This window comes from Paramacrobiotus metropolitanus, unplaced genomic scaffold (genome assembly GCF_019649055.1).
Source record: "Paramacrobiotus metropolitanus isolate TYO unplaced genomic scaffold, Prichtersi_v1.0 Parri_scaffold0000186, whole genome shotgun sequence".
NCBI lineage: Eukaryota > Metazoa > Tardigrada > Eutardigrada > Parachela > Macrobiotidae > Paramacrobiotus > Paramacrobiotus metropolitanus.
Genome location: NW_026570406.1, coordinates 123543 through 135066, shown reverse-complemented (window position 1 = coordinate 135066; position 11524 = coordinate 123543). Strand labels below are relative to the sequence as shown.

The 11524-nt window shown below is 46.1% G+C and overlaps 2 protein-coding genes and 1 long non-coding RNA gene across 4 annotated transcripts; 1 reads left to right on the top strand and 2 right to left on the bottom strand.

Moving 5' to 3' along the window:
• Positions 1 to 890: 890 nt before the first annotated feature.
• Positions 891 to 2610, top strand: LOC129600618 (uncharacterized). Its single transcript, XM_055499155.1, has 2 exons — positions 891 to 1718; positions 2094 to 2610. Exons 1-2 carry the CDS (start codon positions 1017 to 1019, stop codon positions 2340 to 2342), a joined length of 951 nt encoding a protein of 316 aa, XP_055355130.1. The 5' UTR covers positions 891 to 1016; the 3' UTR covers positions 2343 to 2610.
• LOC129600619 (uncharacterized) lies at positions 2020 to 3075 on the bottom strand. The gene is made up of 3 exons (XR_008692108.1): positions 3029 to 3075; positions 2416 to 2905; positions 2020 to 2322 (listed from the first exon to the last, which is right to left on the bottom strand). It is a non-coding gene; the product is annotated as an uncharacterized LOC129600619 (long non-coding RNA).
• A 2083-nt stretch (positions 3076 to 5158) lies between these two features.
• Positions 5159 to 8484, bottom strand: LOC129600613 (uncharacterized). 2 transcript variants are annotated; one of them, XM_055499149.1, is made up of 4 exons: positions 8349 to 8484; positions 7087 to 7783; positions 5765 to 6616; positions 5159 to 5524 (listed from the first exon to the last, which is right to left on the bottom strand). In XM_055499149.1, exons 2-4 carry the CDS (start codon positions 7756 to 7758, stop codon positions 5357 to 5359), a joined length of 1692 nt encoding a protein of 563 aa, XP_055355124.1. In that variant the 5' UTR covers positions 7759 to 7783; positions 8349 to 8484; the 3' UTR covers positions 5159 to 5356. The 2 variants fall into 2 exon arrangements, with proteins under 2 accessions (XP_055355124.1, XP_055355122.1); XM_055499147.1 differs by lacking the exon at positions 8349 to 8484 and having other exon boundaries at positions 7087 to 7925.
• Between the last annotated feature and the right edge of the window lie 3040 nt (positions 8485 to 11524).

Genomic DNA, 11524 nt, shown 5'->3' with positions numbered 1-11524 from the left:
ACATTCCGTGTGTCTGGGCAGCGTGACGCCGTTGCCGCCAGCACTTCTTTCTCTACACTGTCTCATTACGCGCTAGAACTCGCTCGCAGCAACCTGACTTGCTGATTTCTTGCAGACATTGGCTTTGTTGTCTTTTTCTCCCGCAATCACGCGGTATTTGCTCCACTTTATTTGTACAATAAAGGCATCTGGGAGCCCTCTGCATTTCTCTGTCATAGTTTCAGAACTATTATACTTTAAATTGGAAGAAGATTATAAACTGGATGAAGGGCATAAAATCGAAGTGAGAGATGCCAAAAGCAGCTGGAAGTGTAATGCGATATCCATGGCTACCGCGTTCGTTTTCGGGTTGGCGCCTGGAACGGCCATTTTTGAGTTGGATCCGTTGCAAACTCACCGTGCACGCAACCAACACCCGTGTTTTCCCGTGCACGCAGCATCGACCTTATAATCACCCAATTCCCGTCCATAGTGCGGCAAAATAGCTAAGGAGCTGTTTTAACGCAGTGTGCGGTAAAATAGCCAACCAGCTATTTTGCCCACCGTAGTGCGGCAGAATAGCCAACTGGCTATTCCGGCGCAGTGTGCGGCAAAATAGCCTGAGGGCTATTCAGACCCCTATTGTTATACTGCGGCAAAATAGCCCTAGCCTTTAATTTTTGAGTTAAGGGCCGTGTGCATTTATTTGATTGACAGTATAATTGCGTAAGAGAACGAGCAGCTGACATGTTATGTGCTCACCTGTATGCTGCATTATGCCCTAATAATTGGAACGCACAACGCACGCCTGTTTTCTTAGCGAGCCGTTTCTAACTGTCTTTCTCCTTAATGTTCGACAGGAATGCGTGTACGAGAAGGTCCGGGAAACCGTAACCCAATCTGGCCAACCAAGCGCCGGCGAGAAAGACCAACAGGATGGCTTCGATACCAAGTCCTTTAAAGGAACCAGGAAGCGCAAACACTCCGCAGATGCTGCCCCGAGTACCAGAGATTCAGGTGTAGATCACAGTTTGGAAATGGGAGGCCTAATTCCGACGGAGACCCATCTTCTGCGCCAGATCTTCCAGTCTCTGGATAGTGTCAGCCGTTTGAAACTACGCCGTGTGTGTCCCCTGTGGAATTCCGTCTTGAGCGACGCAGACAGCGGTAAAACCGTCCAAATATCCTTCACGGCCAACCCGTTCTTCCCCATGGATTCGGAGAATTCCGCGAATGTGTACGGCGTTCTGGGTGGTATGCTCAAGTGCATCGCTAATTCAACGGAGCGCCTGATCGTCCAGCACATACCCCGCGCCAACGATGAAGGCGTTTTGCCGATCATTGGTTGGATGCTGCGGGATACGCGCATCAAACAGCTCATCTTCCACCACGGAGAAGTCATCTGGGAGGAATATGTCCTGAAGGAAGACGCTGCTTGGGGTGGGCGGGTGGCTATGTGGGATGGTAGCGCCCATAAGGGTATCCGGCGTCTGGTGGCGGCGTTGCAGGGCTTGGCGCCGGTCTGTGCTGAACTGCGGTTGTATCGGTGCGAATTCAGTATCAGCGACCAGATGACGGGAGTTATTCCCCATGCGACGATCAGGCTGGATGCGCTGGATATGGAAGCGCAATTCTGGGATCTCTATGAGGTTCATCTATCGCGCGAGGAAGTGGATGTGGAGAAAGTGGCCGAGTGGATTCGCAGTGGGTCGAAAGAACTGCGCAAACAGGTTGCTCAGGTAAATTGGGGAATGGGTGATCTCGTACGAAGAGTATGCGGCTGTAGATTGTTATTATTATTATTACATCAAGATCGGACAACCCGATTAACAGGACTTTAACGTCTGGTCGGCACAAAAGTAAAAAAACTGATCGTTTTTGAAACAAACAATTTGTGGCACTTATTTAATAGTTACTGTAATATACACTAAACTGGCAATAACCACCCACAGTAAGAGTAGTCGCAAGCGCTGGTAAAGAACCTCAGAGTTAAAAAACCAAAGTCTGGGTGAAAAGTACTAGTTTGTTTTACTGCTGACAACTGTATATCGCATAGTTTAGTACAAACTATTTTATTAAAATATGATATCACAAATGTGGATATTTTTATGCAGTGTCTGAATAACTGGCAAAGTCTTGATCCGCGATCGACGACGCAGTATCGCGACCGCGAGTGGACGGAGGAGAATCTGGAATCTCTGGATGTATCCAAGTTGACCAACTTGACGCTGCGGGCTATGAAAGAAATTCACTCGGAAGATTTGGAATGTTCTGATGAAGAGGATAATTCCAGTTGGAAAGATTTCAGGAAGAGGTATTTGGAAGCTGGAGATAACGATGAATCTAGTGAAGATGATGAATAATTCCAGCTGACGTGTCAAAAACCTAACGGTTCTTTAGTCTTTGCCGCAACTGAACTAACAGTAAATGATTTACTTTTTGCTTAAGTTGTCCGTAAAAGGTTCATGGGCTACATGGTTATATGCCGGACGCCTGGGATTTTCGCTAATGTTTTTGTACTGCAACAGACATAATTACTACGTTCGGCTTAAACATGATAAATGCTTACTTTAGGCTTACTTTAGTTACTACCCCACGCTAAACTGTTGATTTGGCCAGATATGAAATGCAATAAAATACTGACATGGCACAATTAATAATTCAATGCCGGAGGTACTAGAGAGTACGGTACTGTAGTATTTTTCTTTGTGCTCTGTTAAACGTATTGCTACTGCGCTCGTCGTCCGCTGCAGTGGAAATCGACGGCTAAACCTTTCTCCGCCACGCCGACCACTTCGCCGTGCTGGAAGAGTCCGCTCTCCGTCAGCACATTAACCGAATTCCACTGGTACACGGGTGACGGGACGAAACCCAGTTTCACTTTCTCCATATAGGAGCATTTTTAGCTATCACAAGGCCCTGTAAACTGTTAACAAAGCATGGTATTGAAAGTCGTAATGGCCTGATGGATGCCCAGATCGCTAAAAGAAGTCGATAGAAATTCACTCTTTCTTTAAACGCACAGAAAAGTATTATGCCCCGGTCATACTTGGTGTTCGAAGCCTTTAACACAGTTCTAATCAAAATATGTGTTAACAGTATGACCGCAAGCTGTTCTAAGCACCTTTTTCTTAGAACAAAAAACTATGACCACTCTTCGCACAAAATCTTTAAAACATGTTTTATAGCCATATAAAACGTGTTTTAGTGGGGAGGGGCCTAATCAAACTTCTTAAGATGTTTTAATACATTTAACCAATGGTAGCGCTCAGGACCGGAACTGGATCCTGGTCGCACACCGATTCCCATTGTTATATCAGCCGGTAATGCGGATATCGTTTGAATAGTACACTTAAAAAAAGTGCGTCCAACTGTCAAAAACACATAGGTCATATTCTGTGAACTTAATTAGAGATACGGTTTTTGTTGCTATCATTTAAACGCGCCCAATACGTAATAATTAACAAAAAATTGTAATAATTTGACCGTTCGTAATACTTTGCACAAAATGAGCAAAAAATGGGAGCAGAGCGACGAAGCTCGTTTTATTGAAGCGATGGAGAGTATTCCTGTTTTGTGGAATGTGAGTTTGACCTCGTTTCGCAATCGTGACAAAAAAGCTTATTCAAAATAAAAATTAGTTAATAATATGAACAATATACCGTAAAGTTATCGACAGCCGCTCAGCTGGAGATACTGGAATCCGGTGCGTTGGTGCATGCTGTAGAGCCATCAGTAAATTGTTTAACAACATGTCAAACAATGGCTGGGTCATACGAAAGTAATTGAAGTGTCGTTCGGGATCTTTCTTCCGCAGATCTTGCACAAGCGTATAGAATTCTCCGTCAATGTGTCGACTGCAGTTGATATCCCGAATATATTTTTCGCGGTGTTTTTTCCGAGCATTGCGACGAGATATTACGGCGGCACAAAGAATAAGAGACAGTAACGCTTGCTTCTTTCGGAAGAGCGGAAACTGCATCGCGTAATTTTGGCAAAAACTGTTTTTAAGATACGAAAGCACAAATTCGAAATCTTCTGTTTTTTGGAAGTTCGTGATACTCTGATGTAATGATGGTAGTCTGATATGTGTTTTTAAATTTTTGGGTCAGACGGGTGGAGTTTCTGTTAGAACAATGTTAGCAGTATGACCAGCACACCGATAAAACTGTTCTAAGCATACTTTTGCGAACAGTTATATTAGAACAAAAACTTAAACACTTAACACTTAAAACAAATTCCTTAGATCATGTGCTAAGCAGAAAGTTCTAAAATTTTCGTTAGAACACGAAGTATGACCGAGGCATAAGAAATGTACAGTACAAATGTACAATAATATTTAAAAAATTCCAGCCACATACTGGCAAACTGCAACTGACTGAAGAAAGCAGGGTACATCATTTAGAATTCAGCCCTTTCTCAGCGGTACAAACCCGGAAATGGACCCAAATCGGAATTTGGCCACTATATGAATTGTAGCAGGTCATGAATATTATGGTCAGCAGCGCTGTTGGTTCGACGCTTTGTTCGGCATCGTATCCTAGCAGGTAGCAGCGAACACTTTCGCCGGCATGCGGATCATGTTTTATTTTAATCGGCAGATTCTGTCCGGCATTAGGACACGAGTTGCTTATTGTAAAACTTTGGCTGGCATAACAACTACAACCAGACACATGGACGGCAATGCCGAAAATCAAAGTTTTTGGCGATATAAAGTACTGCGCAAGTTACGCTTGCGGCTTGCCTGCTGTTGATTTAGGCAAGCATAAAACTGCACAGTACTTAATATCGCCAAGAACTTCCATTTCCGAGTGTTGAGTGATGTTATTGTGTGATAACTGCCTCGAGCGCAGCAAATCTTTTGTGGAAACCGGAAGCTCAGAACTATCCAGCCATGTCACTGGTGCACGGGACGAAGACGACTATGGTTTTCTCCATACAGAAGCATTTTAGCCCCTTATCAGTGTAAGGCAACACCATTAACCACGTAATTACGGGCACACCAACAAGTGTTGACAAAACCGGAAAAGTTTGCAACGCCTTTGTAAAACCAAATTACCGATTTTGTTCTCTGATTATTTTGACAGAACGTACATTTATAAAGCTGCTAAAACGTTTTTCTATTAGGCATTAGCAGGCTCACAAACGTATTGGCATTTGGCAACCGCGCTAGTTTCTGTTAGGACATTTATTCAACCGCAACATTCAGGCAAAAAAATTTTTTATCATCATCATATAAAAAAAATATTTATCATCATATTCACCAGCAAAGGTGGTAACACAAAATTTCGCAATACAGTTTTCCAATCTCAGGCAAGACAGTACGTAACACAAAAATCGGCGCAGAGAAAAGTTCTGGCAGTTGCTATAATCCATTTCAGGTTTCCGCATCTTCCATTTCTTCGGGAAGGACTTCTTTCAAAGCACGAAGTGTCAGCGCGGTCAGCTTGGACACATCCAGTTCGTTGAGATTCTCTACCGTCCACTCGTGGTCGCGATACTGCGTCGTCAATCGCGGATCGTCGCTTTGCCATTCCTTGAGATACTGCAGAGAAACAAGATTTCACGCTAAAAAAGGAACTCATCTACGTAGTTCAATTCAATTCAACAGTGCGTTTTTTTTGCAACAACCCCGCTCATAATAAAGCAACAAGCGGATTCTGCACTTCACCAATGCAGAATTAAATGTAGACCACGGCCAGATCGGTGACCACTGATCAGTCTTGACCAACCACGAAAAATCGATACTGTATTTTGACTTAGCAATTTTTTACTGTTATTGTACTTTGACAATCATCGTGCGCAGTTCCGCCGATCCGGTGCGAATCCACTCCGCCGTCTCCTGGACATTCACTCCGTCGCACGGCAAATTGGCCTCGTAGAGATTCCAGAACTGCGCTTCAATATCCGCTGCATCCAGTTTAATCGTCGCATGCGGGACAATCACGGTCATCTGTTGGCGGCAGTTAATTTCACAGCGGCGCAGTCGCACTTCCTCGCAACACGGCGCCAAATTCGTCAAGTCCTTGGCCAGGCGTCGGACGAGCGTGTTGCCTCTCCCCTCCACCTCCGCATCATCCACATCCCCGCTGTAAACGTATTCCGCCGCGAAAAGATCGTCCGAGATGAATTCCACATCATGGAGGATGAGCTGTTTGAGGTGTTTATCACGCAACACCCACTTAATCACCGCCAGTGCACCGTCCAAATTCTCCGCATTTACACACTCAATAATCAAGCGTTGCGTGGAACCGTTAATGAACTTGAGCAGACCAGCGACGGCGCCGTACACATAGGTGAAATTCTCCTCTTCCTGTGGGAAAAACGGGTTCATGGAGAAGGAGATGCGGACAGTTTTCGCGCTGTCCGCGTCGCTTAAAAGGTCATTCCACAGCGGACAGACACGCCGCAGTTTCTCGCGGCTGACGCTGTCTAGGGAGTGGAAGATTTCGCGCAAAAGGTGCGTGGCGGTTGGCAATACCCATTCCACTTCCGATTGTGCATCGTCGTCGAGGAGTTTGCGTTTTTGCGGGAATTCGATCGCGTTAAGCGACCGCAGGCCTGGAACTTCCTTCTCCTGATGTTCCCGGCGCTGAAGCTGAGCAAACGCGTTTCTGCTCTCCTCGCATTTCTCTGCCTAGCAACAAAACGCACGATTAAAAGCTGCACCCTTACCATGATCTATCTCAGTAGAACTTTACATGGCAACCAACCGGATTTTTCCAAAAAAACGGGAACTAACCTGTTTATTTACTGCCCAGTGTGCCCATAATAATTACTTATTAGAATTACGAGAATGCAAAACTAATTTCAAGCTAAAAGCTGTAAACATAACCAACATAATCATAACAATAAATACGGATGTGCATAGGCTGGAACAAAATCTGCAACGCATTTGCGAAGTACAATATTCTTGACTCTTGAGTCAAACAGAAATGCCAAAATTCAGCATGACCAAAATTTTATCAATAAATAAACCTGAAAAACTGCAAACTGCTTAAAAAATAATAATCTAATAATGCGTGAGGTCCACGTAATGTGTGTATGGGATCGAAAGAAACACTGTAAAAATTGATAAACCAATGAAATTTGTCTATGCATACGCACCACATCCTCTTTTGTCAAGGGCGTCGCGTCCTTTCGCTGGACATACTTCAGAGTTCCGCTAAGAACCGCGATAACCTGAACATGCTCGAATAACTGAAGATACTGGCGAAAATGATCCGATGCCTGAGAAGTGGTCGTCGACAAAAAATCTGCAGGCAAACGCTGCTCTCGCACAGCAAAGCATCCTTCTTTCAGCGCTCGTTTGGCCAACTCTTCCTTAGACGGCCGAAAGCGCACTTGCTCAGCGGAGAAGAGTTCCGTTTGCAGTCGACCATCCAGTTTTACTATAGCGAACACGAGGCCAATGCTGTCAAAGGGGAAGAAAAAACCCCGATGCAGGAGGCGCGCAGGATACCACAGCCAGGCAGCACCCGGATGTGAGCGCCACAGAACTTGCACACAGGCATTCGTCGTCAGTGCGCGATTCCACTGCAGTTCTTCGAGCCAATTGTGGTACGGCTCGGAACGCGGGGCGACCCCAGCGTCGAAGATTTTGTCGTAGCTGACGAACTGTGACCGCTGTTCGCTGCATCGAAAATCCACGATCAGACCGTTCTCCGCCACCTCGACCACTTCGCCGTGCTGGAACAGTCCGCTCTCCGTCAGTACATCCACAGAGTTCCACTGGTGCACGGGATGCACTTGAAATCTCTTGCCTCCATACAGGTGCATTTTCAGTTTCTCAACTGATAGACAACTGAAGAACACTTAAATCAGATTCTAGGAACCATACAGATGAAGATGGACTTCTATATCGGAACTTTTAAAGGTCAAAAATGGAAGATTAAATAAATATGATTTTTAAAGCAAAGATTTTGGTTTTGCAGCACTTGAAGCCGTTGCCATCATCGGGCGGTTGGCTGTAACGCAGGCTTAGCACAGTTACGGCTACGACGTCGTTTCACTGTAAGCAGTTGCTAAGCGAGCAGCATAGTGCTTTGTAGCGATGCGTGACACTTTCGACTCCCCGCCCATTGGAAAGTTCCAAGGTCGAACCGGAAAAATATGCATATGTGAAATAATTATAAGGGAATGCGGACAAACTGAAAGCAATATGGACGATAATAAAAAGTCAAATAGTGAGTTTATGCCGGGAGAAACAAAATAGGGAACCTTATATTCTGAATGCCCTTTGCATCAACCACCGTTCCTTTGCTTGAAGTTTTCTTCTTTCGGCATAATCTGCTGATTATTGCCAAACATACACATACATATCTTATACTGGTCATTACGTTGAACGTAACTCTGCGGTCATCACTTACCAACGTTCGCTATTGCTAGTACTGTAAGTATTGCTTTGTATTGTTTTCGCATGCAAAACAGATAATGTAATAATTTTCGCATGCAAAACATTTTCGCATGCAAACAAAAAAAAAACAAAAACAGGAGTAAAGCATCTTCGGTAGCGCGTTCGAATGTCAAGAGACTCAAGACTCTTTGAACACTGTGCGTTGAGTGTGCAACAGCATGATTCACTTAACAGCGAACTGCGGAAGGCTGGCAGTTCACATTTAACTTGGCCACTGTCAATCATAGCACTCATCCACGGGGGACGGTCACGTTGCACGTAGATGGGCAACCTTACACGGGTGGCTGTTAAGAGAATCACGCTGCCGCACAACCAACGCACGGTGTTCAAAGAGTCTTGAGTCTCTTGACATTCGAACGCGCTACCGAAGATGCTTTACTCCTGCTCGTACTCGTACTTATTGTTAAAGCAGCTCACATATTTCTGCTGTTTTCGGTCAAGTTGTGTTAGAACAGTGTGCATTTCTTATCGCGTCCATGGTAACAAGCTTATGATTGACCACTGGACCTAGACCAAATTTTGGCAAAAAGTCAACAATCTTGGATCCACCGCTACACTTATAGAATTTTGATGTACTTTAAAGCAACCAAATTGGTGAAGTAGAAGCCGAGATCCTTTGCCTCAAAGGACAGGGGCCGAAGTCCTGGCACAGATAATCAGTATTCATATAACTACGTACACGCCAGAACGAATCAAGAAGTTTACGCTACTAAGCCACTGCTGATGGCTTGGCTGCACGCTTCTTCTGCTTACACATCCGCATCGTCGGCGTCAGCGTCGTAATTCTCCCCGGGAGTCCTTGAGAGCAAGTTCGTGCACAGCGTGCTGAGCGATGGTGGTCAACTTGGAAACAACCGCATCTTGGACGTTCTCCTCCGTCCACACGCGACCACGGTACGGCGTCATCAATCGCGGATCTTCGCTTTGCCAATGCGTGAGACACTGCAGGTGAACGAACAAATTTTAAACACCAAATTATTAATTGTAATATCCAAAAAAATTCAGAAAAGATTATTCTGCTTTGTGCCGCGTATTTACAACATGCGCATTTTGGAATGCTGCATTCCCGAATTATGCGTAACCAAGTGCTGAATCGGGAGCTGCGCAATTCCGACTGCGCAACAATTTTCGGCAGATTCTCTGAACCATTTTAGTAATATTGGTATGACTGTGTACTGTACCTCAGCAATCATTCTGCGAAGGTTTGCCGATTCCGTGCGAATCGCCTCCGCCGTTTCCTGGACATCCATTCCGTCGCGCGATAGATGGGCCTCATATACATCCTAGAATTGTGCTTTCATATCCGCTGCGCCCAGTTTAATCGCCGCCTTCGGAATAAACGCTGTCATCTGCCCGGCGCAATGGAATGTGCAGCGTCGCAGTGCGACTTCAGCGCAGCAGGCCGCCAAGTTTCTGGTCAGGCGTCGTATCACCTTGTTGCACCTACGTTCCGCTTCCTCAACAGCCACCTCACCGTGTCGGAAATTAAACCTTTGGGGGCGATCGTCCCAATCAAATTGCACATCGTGAAAAATGAGCTGTTTGAGGTGGGTATCCCGAACCATCCACTGAATCACCGGCAACACACCGTTCAAGTAATCCTCCTTCATACGTTCAACGATGATTCGTTGAGTCGAGCTGTTAATGCACTTGTTCAGACCAGCGACGGTGCCGTACATATAGGCGTACTTGTCCGCTATCTGTGGAGAAAATGGGTTCAGGGAGAAGGTAATACGGACAGTTTTCCCGCTGGCCCCGTCGGTCAGGACGGAATCCCACAGCGGACGGACGCGGCGCAGTTTCCAGCGGCTGACGCTGTCCAGTGAGTGGAAGGTCTCGCGCAGCAGATGCGTCTCGGTGGGTAATAAACAGGTTATGTCGGATCGAGCATCTTCGTCAGGGTACGTTTCCTTAAGGGGTATTCCAAACGCGTTAAGGAGCGTCGGTCGCTGGGAAAAGTAATCCAGAGCTTTCGAGCACTGCTGCGCTGCGAATGCTTTTTGGCTACGGTCGTACAGCACTTTCTACAACGAAAACTATCGTAGAATGAGCCATTTTCATCTTTATATTTCTAACCACGGCATTTTCGAAGCAGTTGGTCATTTGGCTGAATGGCTAACGGAACTTTTTTACCAGTCAAGTACGAGTAGGATTAACTGGTGCGTGTTAATAATGTGAATAACTGACTACAAAAACAAGCACAAGGACGTGTACCTACAAAGCGACAATTAGTATTAAACTTGTATGTACAGTATACGCACCACATCAGCTTCTGTCACGGGATCGTCCTTTCTTAGCGAATCAGCGGGGTACGTTCGTCGCACGTACTTCAGTGATTCGCTACGGATCTCGACAACACGAACAGCTTTCCAAAACTCGAGGTATCGGGGAAAATAATCCGCTGCCAGAGAATTGCTGGTCGACCAAAAATCGACAGGCAGACGCTGTTCGCGCATTTCGAAGCAACCTTCCTTCAGCGCTCGCCAGGCCAGCTCCCTCTTGGTCGGGCGGAAACGTACTTGATCGGCGGAAAAAATTTCCGCTTGCTGTCGACCATCCAGTTCGACAACAGCATACACGAGGTGTACGTAGGCCGTAGGGAAGACTGTACAATGCAGGAGCCGGGCAGGATACCACAGCCACGCCGCATCCGGATGTGAGCGCCACAGGACTCGCACGTTGTCAATCGCCGTCCGTGCGCGATTACGATGAAGTTCTTGGCACCAGTGGTTCTGCGGGGCGGGGTACAGGCTGGACGAAGCGCTGAAGGCTTTATCGTAGCTGACCAACTGCGACCGCTGCCCGCTGCACTGGAAATCCACAAGCAACCCGTTCTCCGCCACGCCGATCACTTCCCCGTGCTGGTAGAGTCCGCTGTCGGTTAACACATCCACAGAGTTCCACTTGTTCACCGCACGGATGTCGAGATGGTTTTCCCCATAAAGGTGCATTTTTTGAATCTCTCAGCAAATAGACAACGGCTGAACACTTAAAAAAATCAGTCTATGGGAAGCTGGGAACGACACGAACTGAGAGTGTCATCGAGAGGCCCGGAGACAGTATGGTGGACTGAAAAATCAGATTTCCTGAAAACCGAAATCCAGCAATTTGAACTGCGGCTTTATTCCG